General features: G+C 43.3%; 1 protein-coding gene across 5 annotated transcripts; it reads right to left on the bottom strand.

Annotated features, from left to right (window-relative positions):
* Positions 1-9824: 9824 nt before the first annotated feature.
* Positions 9825-16747, bottom strand: SLITRK4 (SLIT and NTRK like family member 4). 5 transcript variants are annotated; one of them, XM_049827957.1, is made up of 3 exons: positions 16176-16201; positions 15396-15538; positions 9825-14333 (listed from the first exon to the last, which is right to left on the bottom strand). In XM_049827957.1, the coding sequence occupies exons 2-3, from the start codon at positions 15406-15408 to the stop codon at positions 11770-11772; spliced, it is 2577 nt and encodes an 858-aa protein (XP_049683914.1). In that variant the 5' UTR covers positions 15409-15538; positions 16176-16201; the 3' UTR covers positions 9825-11769. The 5 variants fall into 5 exon arrangements, with proteins under 5 accessions (XP_049683914.1, XP_049683913.1, XP_049683916.1 ...); XM_049827956.1 differs by lacking the exons at positions 15396-15538; positions 16176-16201 and adding an exon at positions 16668-16747; XM_049827959.1 differs by lacking the exons at positions 15396-15538; positions 16176-16201 and adding an exon at positions 16587-16668.
* Positions 16748-17351: the final 604 nt, after the last annotated feature.

Below are 17351 nucleotides of genomic sequence, written 5' to 3'. Positions count from 1 at the left end.
ATAATGCATTTTACCTCCTGCAAAATGGATATAAATAGAATTATTTTTCAAAAGACAGAGTCATCTGCCAGATTTTTATATACAGATTCTTGTAGACAACACAATCCATCACCTTTCCGTTAAAGGACTATACAAAATGAAATATTTAATAACTGATAAATTAAATATTAATGGCCAATGCATCACAGAGATCTCTAAGAGTTTACATGAGTATGTAAGTTAGAGTGCTCATTTTTGTAGCAGTTCAGCCTGTCCCCACCTATTTCATTGATTTGCTTGCTAAGCACTTCACAAACCTCTAAGAAGTCCCACAGCCCCAAAGTCACCTCTAAGCAAGAATTCCAGCTCTAGACCTCCAAACCCAAGTTGTTTCAGTTCCTCCTTCAGCATCCCTCAAACATCCCCTTACCCTACCATGAGCTTCTTGGCTTATTTGTGTCTGTCTCCACCACCCACATTCAGTTTTACTGTAGTTGGCGGCTGCGGTGGCACAAATAGAAATCGTTAACCCCTGGTTTCATTCATACCAGAACAAAACCAGCACCCTCCTCTGCAGATGGAACTGCAGAGCTTTTGTAGAAGTTTTGAGCCTGCAGAGGAGGGGAGGCCGAGCACGATGCAGAGCTCAGGCAGCTGGGAAGCGCTGTGTGCAGAGGAGCACCCTGCTGGGGTAATTAAAGAGCCACTACCGGATTTATTCCAAGATCAAGGCCGGCCCTAAACATATTTACTTATTTAACTCCCGTATCTTTGAAGAGCTGCACACAAAGGACTTCTGAAACGCCTGTTCGGGGGTGGGGGGGAGACCCCAAGCCCTAGCCCCAAAAGTACTTGCTACCAAGTCCCAGCAGCTCCTGGGCGCTGCACGTACGATGCTGCTGCAGAGCCGGGGTTTAGCAGCTCAGCTTTTGGCCAGAGCCTGAGGATGGTCCCACGCTGGTTCCCACTCTCTAGCGCCGATGTGGAATGCAGCCAGTTTCCCAAACAAGCACTTCTGTGTCTACTTCTTTGTGTCTCCACTACAGGCCTCTCACGTAACACCTCTCCCCGTGCCCCGTGTGGCTGTCATCCTTCCCACCGAGGAACACGACCGAAGACAGCCGGAGGAGGTGAACACCGCTCGTTAATCGATCAGCGGAGCCGGCGACGAGCAAAGCCAAGTGCTGTTTTCCTCCCGCCCACCATGCCAGGCTGAGGCTGCTGCTTCTGAAAAAAATCCCTGCTGGGAGACGGAACAGGCACGTCGGCTGGATCGAACAGCCCACAGAAAGGGATGCTCGGGGGCTGTGGGGTCAGGCCCTTGAACTGGAAGCGACACCCGGTCCTCTTGCAGAGGTTTTCCTAAAGCCTTGCAATGCCTGGCTGGCTTTGCATCACCCCTGACAGAGAAAAGCTGAGCTCCTCTCCAACAGCCGAAGCACTCCCCTTTCTGCAGCCTGGCATATAAGTACATATTCTGGGAGTTTTGAAAAAGTCACCCCCCTGCCAAATTTGGCTTGCTGACAGAGAGTATTAGGTCCTTTGGGGCAGCTGCTGTCTCTCATGGAAATCAGCGGGGTTTTAAATAGTGCATTTTTTTTCCTCAACACCTGAAAAAAAGCCCTGTGGTGCTGGTTCACGCAAATAGGTCCACTGACTTCTCAAGAGCAAGGCAAATCCTAAAAAAGAATGTAAGGTTTCCATGTTTAATGCCCTCCAAAATCGCTTAGGTATGTATGATGGAAGTAGCTGTGAGAAGTGATTGCTGCACAGGGGCCCAATTACTCACACACTTCACAAAACAAACCAAAACTCCCACCTGGTGTGAGTGAAGGGCTTAAAAAGAGTGGGTCAAGAAATGGAAAAAAGCATCATTTCAGACCTATATAACTGCCAGTTTAGATTCGTTTTTCTTTATTCTTACTAAAAATTATCATTAACCTAATTGTGACTCTTACCTATCACTAGCATTCTTTGTGTGTGTGTGTTTTTCTGGTGGGTTGTTTTAACAGATTTTCTTTGTTATCTTTCTTGGTCTTTTTTAACAAAAAACAAAAAGTTTCTACAAAGATCAACTATAAATTATTCCATGTAGTTTGGGTTGAGTTGGAATCTCCTTGCAGATAAGTCTAAGTGACAGAAACACTTCTCCAGCCTTAATTACAGTAGCAGTGTCGGGTTGTGCTGCATTAAACTGACCTTTGACTTTATGTTAGCTGAGCTAAATAAATAAAAAAAAATCATAAATTCCCAGCAACAAACACAAGCATATCTTATCATTCACACTGTGAAGTTGTTACTATAGTGCCATCTTCAGTGCATTACATAAAGTGGAGTTTTCCTGTAGAGGATTTTTCATTGTTCTTTATGGGTTGGAAATGGATTAAAGGAATTTCTACTGCACAGAAGAATGAGAGAAAAAAGGTGAAAGCCTTATCTTTTTGTTAATGAGAAACAGAGTGTTGCGATACAGAAAATAAATAAATTATTATATCAGAAGCATATGTAATTATCGGGCAAAACAACCTGAGTCCAGCTACCACAATAGGCTTTGAGGTAAAAAATAGTCATACCCATCCACTGCCAGTGACGCTTAGCAGTACTGCACGGAGATGACAATTTTGCGTGTGAATATGCATTATGGGTAGTACATCACAAAAACACTGAAAGTTGTTAATCCGAGTTTGACTGTACACTGTTTACAGACAGGGAGAAAACATACATCTCCACAAATTTGACAGAGGATCTGGTCTAGTTGTACTGTAGAGGACAACACGTTTGGTCAAACAAGCTCTTCCAGCCTGGTCCCAAACTTTAGAGTGTGGATTGGACCCAGAAGTGAGGACTGCTTTTCCTGTTGCAAAAAGGATTAGCCCCATATATTAAAGCAGCAGACAGTCAAAGAGTCTTACATTCTTGATTACAGAGCTGCTGTGCTGTTCTGCTCCTGTTACTTTGCTTCCCTGCAAGGGCAAGACAAGGATGTTACTTAGCCCTGCCACGACCTCGTTCCTTGGCCCAAGCCACGGACGTTCTGGGCCATGCCACAGCGGTGTGCTCCAGAGGGTACAGGAGCAGATGCTTTAGCAAAGGTCAGTGCCATGCTTCTGCTGTCTCTGGGGTCATCTTGTTTGTGTGGCCCATGGCAAACGCCTGCATAAGTAGGTATGAATACATGTTGTTGCTTTGACCCCATATGGCACTGAGAGACACTAGGCAAACGGACCTCATGCGTGTGTAATGTCAAAGGGAGCATTTCTGTGGAGAAAGGAAATAGGAACCGACTCCAATTCTACATCTCGGTCCCACGACTTGCCAGCATGAGCAAAAACTGCCAGAGGTCCCAAAGTTATTGAAAAAGATGAGTGATTTCATTATTATAATGCAGATGTTCTCTTTGGGGGGAATGTATTTGCTTGTCTTTTTTAGGCTTATGTATTTTCTTGCATGGCTCAGAGCTGTATTGCTCTGTATAGAGAAAACAGGTCTATTTAATGGCTGAAGGGAGAAAAATCTACAGAAAGGAAAACCCAGCTTATTCACTTTCAGTGATATTTCTCAATCTGAACAATAGACTACTATGTACAGTACAATGGTATTCCCCTTTTGAAATGGATTGTACGCTGATAATACTCATCATTTGCATACTGCTTTCATTTTGAAAGCACATTACAAATGTAAGGGAATCCTTACCAACACATTTTACGATATGTAATCCTTACTATCTTTGCTGTCATATGCTGAAGTGGTATAAATTACTTGACAAAGCTACACAGAGAGAATGCGTCACACTGTTGTTCTCGACCATGACGTCTGCTAGTTACTAACTGTGTATGTGACTATTGCAACAAAATCATAAAATTCATGTTCATGGCATCACTCCAACAGCTAAAGTGAAACTCCAAATTCTAGGGGAAGCTACTTAAAGATAAAACCTCATAGTGCTTCCACTGCTTATGTTCTTGAGAAAGGATTACAGAATAGGGACTTTATTTGTTGGCAGTATCCCAATTCTCTCAAAGTACTTTCTGAATATTTCACTCAGTTAAGGCAAAAGTCATTTTCATTGAACAAAAATAAATCTTAGCTATAGGTTATTCTTGATGTTGTTCTTTATTTACATCTTATAAAACCATGAGAATTAAAAGCAAAGTTTTTTGCAGGAAATTTGGACACAATCTCCTGATCACAGTTGTAAAACCAGCAATCTATCAAACTGATTCCAAAAGTAAAGATCTTCATGAGCATAAAACAGAGCAACCACATGGCAATATTTAGGAAAGAAACTGTAAGACCCCCAATTATTGCAGAGTGTTCACCCCATCCAAAGACATCACCCCTTGTATGACATTTGTAGTTTTGTTGCTAACTTCATCAAATTGCAAACACACCTCAACAGGAGCTTAAAGACTGGTCCTGAAGAACACTAACTGATCTAACTTCCATTAAAGTAAACAGAGAGGGAACATTCAAAACCTTGCGTTTAATTTCTACCACACAAAAGGCAGCAAGACATTTAGGATGTATCTTTGCAGCTAAATTCTGCCCTGAGCTGCACATGTGAGTCCCTTGGTTCCCAGGGCATATTCTAACCCAAGAATGGAACAAGATGAAAAGCTGCATGCTAAAAATATAAAACCAACTGCTTGCTTTCTCTCTCTCTTGGTGAAATACTTTCTAAATACAGATACTACCCAACAATGTGACCATTCTTTAAAATATCTGTATTTTTCTTCTTCAATCCTCAAAAATTCAAATTCAGCCCATTTTGCTTTTCAGAAAAAAAGGAAAGTTCTTCTCCCACCCTTCTCCACAAAATTGTTTTTGCATATAAGCAAACACAGACTGCACATCTGCCAGACCGGTGACCTGGAGTCTTACTTGTGGTGTGTAGACATGGAGAAAACCCTGCTGAGAAGGACTCACAGAGTCTACGAAATCCTGCCAGGAAGCAAGGAAGTCTGCTGTATGGTACATCGCTTCCTGTAGTTTCTTGCAGTGAAGAGCTCAAAATCTGTCAAAACACTCTGCCCTTCACGACTGCTCATTGAGATGTACTTACCGTGCAGCATCTCGTATTCAGATGTGAGCGCCAATATATCTCACAAAGAGAGACTCTCTCAAACAAATTGCTCAACAAACATTAGACATGGACTAACCTTCATACCCAAACAGCATCCAAAGCACACACAAATGTATCCACATCTCAGTGAAAAGCCTCATTAAGAAATACGTATCACATCTGGTTTAACCTAAATAACATGTCCAAGACTCTTCAGTGAATAGCGACACCAAAACCTAGCTTGGGTGCAGATGTCCGCAGGATTTAGCCCACAGTCTGACCGTCAGCATTCAGCTGACTGAAGCACGTTTACTTTACACTGCACACCTTACAGTCATGACAAATGATGATCGGCCAGCTTCAAAAGCCCAGCATGAATCTTTCAAATGGAAGCTTAAACCACTTCCTACTCCTCCCTGTTTCGGATTGTACATCACCTGACATGACTCAGAAACCATGCAGGCCAGTCTCCTACAATCTGCCTTTTTTAGCTGGTTTTTGCCAATTGACAAATCCTACTCCTTTGCCTCTTTGGAAACTGCTATTAACCAATGTCTAGACAAACATTCAGCTGTAAGGGACTGGGCACACTGAAGGTGAAGCGAGAGCATGAAGTGGAAGGATACCTCGGACGGTCATAATGCACACGTTTCTAGGAAATTACATGAAATTAAATCAAGAAATGAAATGCTTGTGGATGAGGGAAACTGAGGAAGGCTTCTTTGTTATTGTACATACACAAAATGACTACTAAACCACACAGAGATCACCTTGTGTTTCCTGGTTAAACAAAGACCGAAGGGACAATGTAACACTTGTGTACCCATCAGAGTTGATTTACAGTATTTTAAGCCTTCATGTACACACATACAAAAAAATCAGGTTTACTACCAGTTAGGTCTCTTTTTCTTATCTGATTGTTATTTGTGCTTTTAAGAAATCATTTAGTGTTAAATGACTACACAAATTCCCAGCAAGCGAATGAAAAATCAATATAATCCAGCATCAGTCTGTTACTAAAGACTGGCATTTTAAAAATAACTGACTGCTCAAAATGTACTGTTTTCAGACAAAAAATAAGTTATCTCAAGTATTACTAATGAACATGAGTAAAATCAACAGTAAAATACAGATACTTGCAATAAAGTCCCTACTTAATGAGAAGCAAGAGCAGGGTAAGCTTATTCCATTACAGGGAGAAAATAAATTGTATTGTTAAGATAGCATTTTTATCTTCTGTGATGTATATCCCAGGTCTATGTATTAAATCAGCAAACTTAAATAGTTTTGTATCCATAGTACATCTACAGGATACCCACAGCTCTTGAATCATTGCAGAGTTCCACTGACATCAAATGGACACAGGACTGCACCTACTCTATATTCTGCCCTATGGTTATTTGAAACTAGCAACAGCTTTACCACACAAATCAATAGAGCATAAAGCACGATTATATTTTATTTCAAGTAAAAAATGACTTGTCTTATTTTTCATTTCAATGACAGATAGATCAGGTCCTTGCCTAATATAGTAAATTTCTGCTTTTTTGTTCACTAAGGCAAGGTTGATTTGATTCCATTGAAGTCTGTTGAGTTAGTCTGGATTCACATTGGTAAATTTCTGAGATGAGTTTGTCCCTGAGCATTAGCACTCCTGTATTTATTTTTCAACACAGCATCAATCAGAATACCTAAGCATGAATGAATTGCAATTAGAAATAAAGACTAAATAAAGGAAAAACATATTAACAGAAAATTGCCAAGTTACTCTACATTCAGAAAATCAGTGCACATGTATTATTTTCAAAACATGAATACTGATTCTTGATTCTCAAGTTTTTCTTTAGAAAGAAATTCTATGGAATATATACATAGGCCTTTTTCAATTAATGCTGTGGGTTTGCTCCTAACATTACACTGCAACTGGCACTGAAAAAAAATCCATATGAAGTCCTGATTTTCTAGTCCATATCACATTCTGATTCTCATTCACCACCATTATAACAAGGAATGTTTAACCTAGATGTAATTCTGTTTCTGCTCTTCTCCCCTCCCATGAAGATTTTTATTAGGCTTTGTAAAATATTTTTACTACAAAACCTAAATTTGGAAGTTAAACTACCTAAAGACGTCTTTTCAGCTTTCATTTATAAAACTAACCTAACCAATTGAAAATGGTATACGGATTGATATTTTTATTTTTGCTAAGGATAAGCTAGCTATTCTTTCCTCTGAAAAATTGTCTTATTCAAAATGATTAATGAGAAGGGAGCAGAATCAAAACAAATGCTCCTAGCATTACCAGATTGTTCTGCTAAGTGCTTCTGTGTTGAAGATCTCAGAATCCAACTACAAACTAAATTCTGCTTGTGTTACTAATGCAAAAAAAAAAAAATAATTCACTGGCTTTGGAGGGACTATTTGTATAACAGAAGCAAGGAGGATTTTGTCAGACAACAGAAGATGGGAAAAACTTTCATAAAAAATAATAACGAATTGTCAAGGTGATTAGAAAACATTACTGTTTAACTACTTTATAGATTCTCTTTCATCCATATACAAATGATCCAAAAGAGAATAATACAGGCACTTAACAAAGTCTAGTTTCAGAAATACAGTAATACCGAACAACTTTATTAATAATTCATAAAATTTTTTAAGTCAATGCTGGCTAATATTTTGATGTTGCTGAAGGCAAACGAAATTAATGAACAATAGCTTTCTGTATTTTACATTGGACTGAATGTTATAAGTAACTATATGAATTATAAACTAACCTAGAATAGTAATGATCGAAGCAGGGTAAAACCAATACATTTTGTTTTCTTTACTTTATTTCAAAATAGAGTGATTATAAATACATTCTTGTTATATTTCCTTCCTAACTCTTTGGATGCAACCAAAAAAAAAAAAAAATCTCACTGTGCTCATTTCATACAATATCAATGTACAAATCATGCAAAAGATATTACAGATATTATACCACCATCAAGTTCTGGATGTGTTTTGTTGATTCTGAAACATTTGTTAACATTATTCACAAGGCCATGCCTTTTATCTTGTCATTATGGCTTTAAAAAAAATATTTAAAAATATTTTTATACTAGATTTGTATATTATTGTCAATCTTGAACACGAAATGCAAAAGGTTAATTGTCTGATGGTCTTGTTTTCTTGCACCATGGTAGTTGCTTTCTGATAAAATTGCACAATTTTTTTCTTTTTCAACAAAACAATTACACTTTATTGATTTTACTTAAAAATGGAAAGTTCTTTGTAATACAATGAAGACAAGAGATTACGTCAGCACCTTCACTGATTTAGTTTATGTCTATGGGTCTTAACAGCCATTTTACAAGGATGGCCACTCAAACCAATATAATGAACAGACAGATCTGTTAAGCCACATCCGAAGAGTCACCTTCCCAGACAGACTGACTATAGATTTGAATGGACTTTACACTAAAACTGCTGTGCAGACACATACACTGTTTCAAAACATGGAGGAAATAAACTGACATTAAGGTTGTCATTCAAAGTAACTATTTCACAGAAATATAGTGTTTTGCCAACTTCTGCATTCTTCACTCACGCTATTATGCCTACATATTGCACCATATATGTAAAACATGTAGGAACAGTTTCTACAGGAAGGTCCAGATTGTGCAACCTTTATTGGTGCTGGTGAACTCACACTCAACTGTGTAATCCTGAAAGAGTCACTTGGCTGTATGTATTATATACAATGTTTGAAGTCAATGACTCTGTCTAAGCTCCACTCTTGGACAGGTATTTAATTATTAGTTCCTGAATAGTACCTCTGCACACGATTTAGGTTGAGCTTAAACACTTTACTGGATTGGGACCTCAAAGAGCAAGAAAATCTGACCCAGAGTAATGGTACAGCATAACCGTCCGGTTCTTCCTCTTTCGACCAGTGAATACAAGACCTCACCACAAAAAAAACCCAAACCCACAACACAAAGCAAAAAAAACCCTCATTTTTTTTAGCTGAGGGAGGTATGACCATTTATCATTGTTCTTTAACTCAGGGCAACACGAGTCATAAGCACATCAGTTTTAACATCACTTAAAATTATTAGCTTATTTGCTATTTTAAATATTTTTAACGCATGCCTCTCGAGAAGGGTATGGGACATGACAGTCTCTGACAATGCACGGCAGCGTGTCAGAAGCCTTATGCTTTGGCAAATCCCAATGAACCTGGACACATCCTCAAAGCCATCCTCTGCAGCACTGTGCAGAGCAGGCACAGTGACCCGTTATTTCTAGCCTACTGATGGAGCCATTATCGTCTATCATGTCAGTGCATCTTTAGCACTCCTTAATCCACTGACTCTTGACACAATAAGCTCAAATGTTCTTATTCAAGCCTTGGCCCTGTATTGCATCATTAGTCAACCAAGAACGTTTTATCCCAGAAATGCATGCATACGTAGCATCCATGTCCTGAAAATCCCTACGACATCCTGAAAGAAGTCAATTATTGTGCATGGATAGCAGCAGCTTTTTGAAAGAAACTCAGCCATTAATTTATCTGTTTTAATTTTATTATCTGAAGTCACGTATATACTTTGTAGTATGGAGAAAAGTAATAAAACAACTCTCTTTGTACGTTACAAGACCATAAACAAATGTCTGAAAGTAGAAAAAAGTTGTTTTGTTTTGCTTTCTCTTAAATAAAGGAGCAGTGCTGCTTTTTTTTTTTTTTTTTTTTGTAAGCTTTGTTAAAAATATACTGCAGGCTGGTTGCCAAGTATCATTCCAGAATAAAAATTTCACAGCAGTGTCACAAAGCCCTGAAATTAGAGGTTTATAATGGAAATAGCTGACATAGCCTTCTCCACAGTATTATTATTGGGTCTTGCTGTAATATTTGCTAGTTCCAAATTCATGAAAAACCTTCATGTTTGTATCCTACTAAACTTAATTGAGTTATGTATTGATTATAAAAGGCAGGGCGTGGAGAAAGGTTCTGGAAGCAAAGGAGATAGAGGGTCTCTACTGAAAGCTCATTGAAATGAATGAAAAAATTCCTTTTCCAGGCAAAGAACTTTTGTTAATCTCACAATATAGATTCGCTGTATGATGCTTTACCAATGTATCTCCATTCTCATCTCAAGGTACCATCTATCAGTGAGATGCAGTGGGGATTTTCCATTCTCCTGACTTCTTTTTTTTTTTCCTAGCTATTCAGATTCAGCTTTCACAAAGGCAAGTTTTACTCTCTAGATACGAGCTACACAACACTCTGAACTGAGACCGCTATATGCATTTTACACTGTGGTTTTAAATAGACATGATTTGCCATATTGTTCACTGTTCTGATCAGTTTTTTCTGACTGACAGCAGCCAGACAGATGAGAACAGAAAACTTATGCATCTACAATTGAAATATTACCCTTACCATGAATTCCTGTAAATACTTGTAGTGAAAACTATTTAGATTAAGCTGCAGAACCCTGAAAAGCAAGACAACTGATGGCAAATAACTGCCTGAGACACAATACTAAAAAACTAATGAATCTATTTTAAAATGCACCATTGGTAACAAATCTGAAATAAGATAATATGCTAATTTCACAAGAATAGTACAGAACAATTTTATTATTATTATATCTGATCACTTAATTCTGGATAATTCTATACATTACATCCCCAGTTTCTGTTTGGTATATTGTTCTGATTTTATTTATACTGGATGATTAATGCATTGTGATCAGGAAAACAAGTCAGGCATATTAAATACATATTAAGGAGTACATTATCTTTCCTATTTAGTATACAAAGTATTTCATAAATATGAATTATATTACAAAAATAATTTCTGCTACGCTCACACAGTAAGCACTTTGACAATTTTGGACAACCTGTTGGGGTTGCAAGTGTTTCACGTAACTGAGAAGGAACTCTAGTTTTAACTGGAGATGAGTCCTACAACAGATTCTGCATAAACATCAGATATTTTCTTCAGATGCCACAAATACTGCAGAAGTCAGGTTGAACTATTTTCTTTCCTTTTTTTTTTTTTTTTTTTTTTTTAAATTTTATGTATAGACATGTATGCTTCAAGTGGTCAAATTTATTTCATAGGTATGTAATGCATGGTATATTTTAAACAAATATTTGCACAATTTAACATTATAATTCCAGTGGTTTCAAGATGCAGGCCATAAATGTAACCAATTTACACATACTATCGAATGTTCTCTCTTTGCATGCTTGTTACTTTCCAGATAATCTTTAAACAGTGCCATTACAACACCACAAATCGAAGGATTACTCCAGTTCCACCAACTTAAATCCACGTGCAGGATGAAGGACCCAGCTGAGGTACAAATACCAGTACCAGGTTTCTTGTGTTTGTTCTAACAAATCACAAGGAGACGATGGTTTTGCATTTAAGGTACAAAACATATATGCCTCTTGAGGTTAAATTCAGTGTAACGTGTATAAAGCATCCCTTTGGCAATAGAGTTTGCAGTATCCCTACAGGATTCCACAGGGCATGAGCTTTATGTAGTAAAATCTATTAAGGAAATTCTCCTCTACTTGACAAATCATATGCAGCTACAGTTAATCAGACACCCTTGGATACATCTGCCTCTATGCCTATCAATATAATATAGTATTTGGAAGTTAAAAGTCAACAAAAGGCACTTTCATCATTAAATAAATGTCCTCTGTAGGCAATAAGATTGTATGACCTATATTTTATTCAAAGCTGTTTGTTCTTCAAGGACTTGTAGGTAGTCAGGTGAACCTTGAAGTTTAGCTTTTAGTTCAAAATATTCACTTTTTCTTTGTTCTACTACAATTTTACTATGATTACCACCTATTAGAGATTTCTTAGTTTTTTTGTCTTGTAGTTTCTCTGGATAACGTATTTCAAAGCCACTGACCCCTATGCTGTTGTACTCTTTTTTACTTTCAAGAAAATTTTGAATAAATACATTGGAATCCCTCCCAGGGAATAACTCATCCAGTTCATCGATTGTGCTAAGTCTTTTTCTGGTATCCACATGCAATAAATCTTTCTCCTTGTCATTAATATTTCTCAGAATGACTTTTTGCCCTGGTGGGTCAGCAAACGTGAAGCCCGTTTCAGACTCTTTTAAGCCACAGGTATGGCTTTTGCTCATCTGCTCAATGGTTTGAGGAATGAAGGCCTCTGCACCTAGTCCATCTTTTTTGTTTGACTTGTGATCGTGCTTTCTTAGCTGCAGTTGCATAGAACTGCATTCTTGATTTCCAATCCCTTCATGCTTTACAGTTGGTTTTTTGTTGCGCCGAAGCACAAAAACAAGAAGACAAAAAGCAACAAACACTGTTAAAATAAGCACAACTAAAATGCTTAAGATCAGGATGGACAACGGAACTGGGCCACCAGGAGGACTCCGAACCGGTCCCAGTGGTGTTGTAAAAGTAACAGCGGGCATAGGACTAGTGAACAGAGCAGATGGCTTGTTCAAAAGTTTAGGACAGAGGATCTCATTTTTCAGAGACTTAAGTTCAATGTTAGCAAACTGTACAGGTGTTTCACATTTCAATTCCTTCACCACAATACCTTCATTTAGTTTTTCAAGCCACAGTTTTAAAGCAACTAAATCACACGTGCAGTCCCATGGATTACCTTCCAAATCAATTTGCGTCAGAGATTTTAGCTGATCAAGAACGCCACTTACAGGTAAATACATGAAATGATTGTTCCTCAGATTCAGTCTAGCAAGTGGTGCACCAGCAAAAATGTACGCTGGCAAGCTTCGTAGAAGATTGTTGTTTAGGTAGAGCAACTGCAAATTTGGCATTAAGTCAAAGGTGCCTGCTAGGATTTCTTTGATAACATTGTATTCCAAATAGAGATATTGCAAGTTGTGGAGGCCAGCAAACATTTCTGGGCTCAGACGCTCTATCTGATTGCCATTGAGATACAATCTCCGTAAATTTGTAAGGTTGCGGAAAACTTCTCCTTTGATCACTGAAATCCGATTGCTGCCTAAATGTAGCAAATCCAGCCCCTCAAACTCAATGAAATCTGTAGTGTCCACATCTTTAATGTAATTGCCATTTACATGCAGTTTCTTGGCATTTAAAGGTTTTGGTAGGAGTTCGGCCATCGACTCTATATTTCTTTCTTGGCAATTCACACTTAATCCCAAGTCTGAAGGATGCGTTTTGCAAACACAGGGGACCGGGCAAGGAGTTAAAGGAGGCACCCTGGTCTGGTAAGATACAATTTGACTGAGATTGCGATTAGATAGTGCTTTGCCTGCTACTATCCCCGAGATCTTCGAAGGATTCGTAGTCTTGGGCGGCTTGGTGACTAATCTGTGCACTGACGTTTGAGTGGTGTGGCCGTTCGGTGTGCTGTAACCGGGCTCCAGCTGTGAGGGAGGCAGAATGCGCACGTCAAAATCACTCCCCGTCCCCATGGAGCACAGCTCTTGCTTGTTGGTTTCTTTCAGCAGCCTTCCATACAAGTCACTGGGTGTTTCACAGATAGCTTCTCCAATGTAGATGTTGTAGGGCATGTTCTCCAGCCAGGCTTTCAAAGGCAACAAATCACAAGTACAATTCCAGGGGTTGTCTTCCAGCTGCAATTCAACAATTCGCCCAATGTGTTCCAGAACTCCAATGTATGGAAGCTTCTGTATTCGATTCCCTCGTATATCCAGATGGGTTAGAGAAGCAAATCGAAAAATATTATCGGGAAGGAATGAAATCAGATTGTCATTAAGGATCAGGACTTTCAGCTTGTGAAGCTTATTGAAGGCTCCCCGTTCAATAAACTTGATTAAATTGTAGTCAGCTTGGAGATACTCCAAGTTCTCTATGCCAAGGAAAGTGTCAGCTCGGAGAATCTTTAATTCATTGTTGTTCAAATGCAACTGTTTTAATGCACTAAGACCCATAAAGGCCCCTCCCTCAATGTTCTGTAACTTATTATTACCCAGTTGCAAGGACACTGCATGTGTAAAATTAAGAAAGGAATTTGGATATAGAATAATTAGCAGGTTGTTTTGAAAGTTGAGGTGGTAAAAATTAGACCATGGTGGCTTAAGCTGATTTGGTCTGTAGACTGCAACCTTCTCACAGTTGACATAGAGTACATTTTCAACTGACACACAGGAGCAAACATTGCAAATTTCCACAGATATATCAGCATCTGCAGTTGTAGAAGAAACTGGAGATGACAGAACCAGAAAGAGCCACAGAAACATCTTCTTGTGATCAGCAAGCAACCTTAGGCTCCTGAACAAAGATAAAGAATCTAAAGAAGAAAGAAGGAAAGAAAAAAAAGAAAATGTTTTTCAGTTCTCATTGTTCCAAAACGTCATTTGGGTTAAAAATTGTATACCACTGAGGTACTGTTCCTGCCAAGGATTATAGATAAACTACAAGCACTGAATTTAAAATAACATGAAAGATTTTAACAACCAAACAAGTATACAGGAGCTAGAATGATTTCAAATACAGAATGCAAATTTCTGTAGAGAAACACAAATAACTCTGAGGTCTGTCAAATATATTTCTATCTCTTGTACATGCCAAACATGCATAACTAACAAAGTAAAATAACCAAAGGAGATTCCAATTTTATGCATATTTACTCCCCTCAGTCCTGCACTGCTCGTATGTTGCCGTGCATTTCAGGGATATTAAACACAAACGCCGATGTTATGCATGCCCAAACACCTGGGTCGGGATAGCACAATATAGAAAGGATGAAGCTGCAGGCACAAAAAAGCAATGTCAATACTCACTGTATGTATCTACAGCATCAACACATACAGATTATCCCTGCGATAACAGTGAGATTCACTCGAGGGATACACAGGCATGCACACATGTTGTTTCTCCCACTTATTATGCCTAGTTTAAATGAAGAGGTGGTAAACCGACTGCAGAAATACAATGAACTATCCACAAAACCAGAAGATCAGCTCTGGGTGACCAATGGAAGCACACAGATATGGAAGAAGCATGCACAGGCATACAGCCCCATCCCCAGGAATAACAACAGTACCCTGACTTGCACTGCAAAACAAAGTCACGATTCACCAGCCTGACACTACTGAAACCTGAGAAGAACTTTTTTTTTTGGGTAAAACATTATGTAATTCGCTCTTATCCCTGCGCTGATACAGAGGTGGCTTTCAAGAACCCTTCACATATAGCCAGGCCAGCTGAGCTGCCATTTTTTACGCAGAAGAACTGGAGCCACAGCATGTCCTCTGAGTTAGAAGGTAGCTCCCCCCCCCCCCCCCAACCAAATCAGTCAATAACCAACAGATTGCTCCCCCCACCTTCCCCGTTCCCCCCTTTTCGCAACTTGTCCCTTCCATTTCCTGCTGCGGGAAGCCACCGACTTGGCAGAAGGGAGCCGGGATGGAAGTGGAGAAAGCAGGAGCCAGCTGAAGGGAGGAGAATCGGGCTGGAGGGAGCCGCAAGGAGGGGAGGATGCGCCGGGGGGACCTGGAAGGGAGGGCAGAGGAGGGATGAGGGAGGGGAGGAAGGACGGGAGGACGGCAGGACGGGCGGGAGAGCCGAGGGGAGCCGAGGAAGGGATGGCAGAAGGGGTCAAGGGGGCGGCGGAGAGGGACGCCGGGGAGAAGGGGAGCGGAGCGGCCGCTGCAGGTCCCCGCCGGCTCCCGCCCCCGGCCGCGGCGGGCGAGCCCCCAGGGCCGGCCCGGCGCCCCCGCCGCTCCCCCTCCCTCCCGCGCCCCGGCGCCGTCCCCCCGTGGCCCTGCCTCGCCCACGCGCGAGTCCCCTCTTCTTCCTCAGCGCCGGGGCCCCGGCCGGCGCCGAGCCGGCACACGGCGGGCGCTGAGCGGGGCCGCCGGCGGGTGGGCGAGCCCGGCCAGGAGCGCAGGCAACTACCGCAATTTTTTGCCGCAACCGGCTCCCCTCTGTGGTGGGCGCCCCGTCGCCCTCTGCCTCCCGGCGGGGGAAGGCGGGAGGGACACGGCCGCGCACACGCCGCACGCACATGCCGGCTGGCAACGGGCACGGCGCGGCGATGCGGTCCGGCGTCCCCTTCCACCCGCCCTTCGCAGGGAGGCACGGCCGTGGGCCCCGCCGCCGCACGCTCCCCGCCCCCCGCCTTCGGCACCTTTGCAAAGTCCGGCCCGCAGCGCCTTTCGCACACCCCCTTCCCCGGCCCCGCTCCGCAGATCCTGCCCGGCCCCCCCGGCCCTCCCACACCTCCACCGGCTGATCCGTCCCTCCGCTCGCTCGCTCCCCCGGAAAAGCCGGGAGCGGGCAGCGCCGTGCCGGCTGCCGCCGGCCCGGGGCTCCGGGAGGCGGCCGGCTGGCGGGGAGAGGCGAGCGCGATGGCAGAGAGGCTCCGGCAGGAAGCCGCTGTCGCTTCGTCTCCCGCCCCCCGCCGCCCCCTCCCCCCTTTAGAATAACAGCAGTAATTCTCGGAGCGGCGACAGCGGAACCTTCGGAATAAGGAAAACGCCGGGAGACCGCCACCGGGAACGCGGCCCCGCCGTGCCCCCCCCTCCCCGCCCGCACTCACACGGCCGGCGGGGCGGCCGGCCGCCCCCGGCGATGCTCTCCCGGGCGGCGCTCCCGCGGGCGAGACCGGCGCCTTCCCTACCTCGGCGGCCGGGGTCGCCGCGGCCCCGCTCGGCTGCGCTCCGCCGCGCTCCCCGCGAGGTCTCCCCTCCGGCGGCTCCGCGCACGCACCCCGCGGCGGGGGCAGCCGCGGGCTCCCGCCCGGGCGAGCGGCCCCGGCCGCGCCGAGCGCCGAGGCGCGGAGCAAAGGCGAAGCCGGCGCCGCGGTAGCCCGGCGGGCTCCGCCGCATGCAGCAGCAGCGGCCGCCGCGCGGAGCCCTGCCCGGACGCCGCCGTCCCCCGCACACACGCGGGGCGAGGATCCCTCTGCAGGCGGGCGCCCGCTCCCATCGCACCGCTCGCTCTCGCCCACCCCTCGCACGCAGGGGGAGCCCCCTCCCCTCCCCTCCCCTTCCCTCCCTTCCCCTCCCCTCCCTCTCCGCCCGCCCGCAGGCACGCACGCAACCCCGCGCCCGGGCTCCGCTCCGGAGGGGGAAGGAGGAGACGCCGCCGCCCCGGGGCTGCCGCGACCTCCCGCCCGCCGCAACCGCCAAAGCCGCTCCCGCACGCCGGGAGGCGAGGCGCGCCCGCGCCGCCCCGCGCCGCCGTTACCTTTCCCGGGGAGACGCCGGGCTGCGCCCCCCGCGGAGCTCAGGCGGCCGCGGCGGGGCGGGGGGAGCCCCCCGGGGCGGCGAGAGCGGCGGGGCCCCGGTGCCGCGCCGGGCGG

This window comes from Accipiter gentilis, chromosome 24 (genome assembly GCF_929443795.1).
Source record: "Accipiter gentilis chromosome 24, bAccGen1.1, whole genome shotgun sequence".
NCBI classification, from domain to species: domain Eukaryota; kingdom Metazoa; phylum Chordata; class Aves; order Accipitriformes; family Accipitridae; genus Astur; species Astur gentilis.
This window is presented reverse-complemented; position numbering and strand designations above follow the sequence as displayed.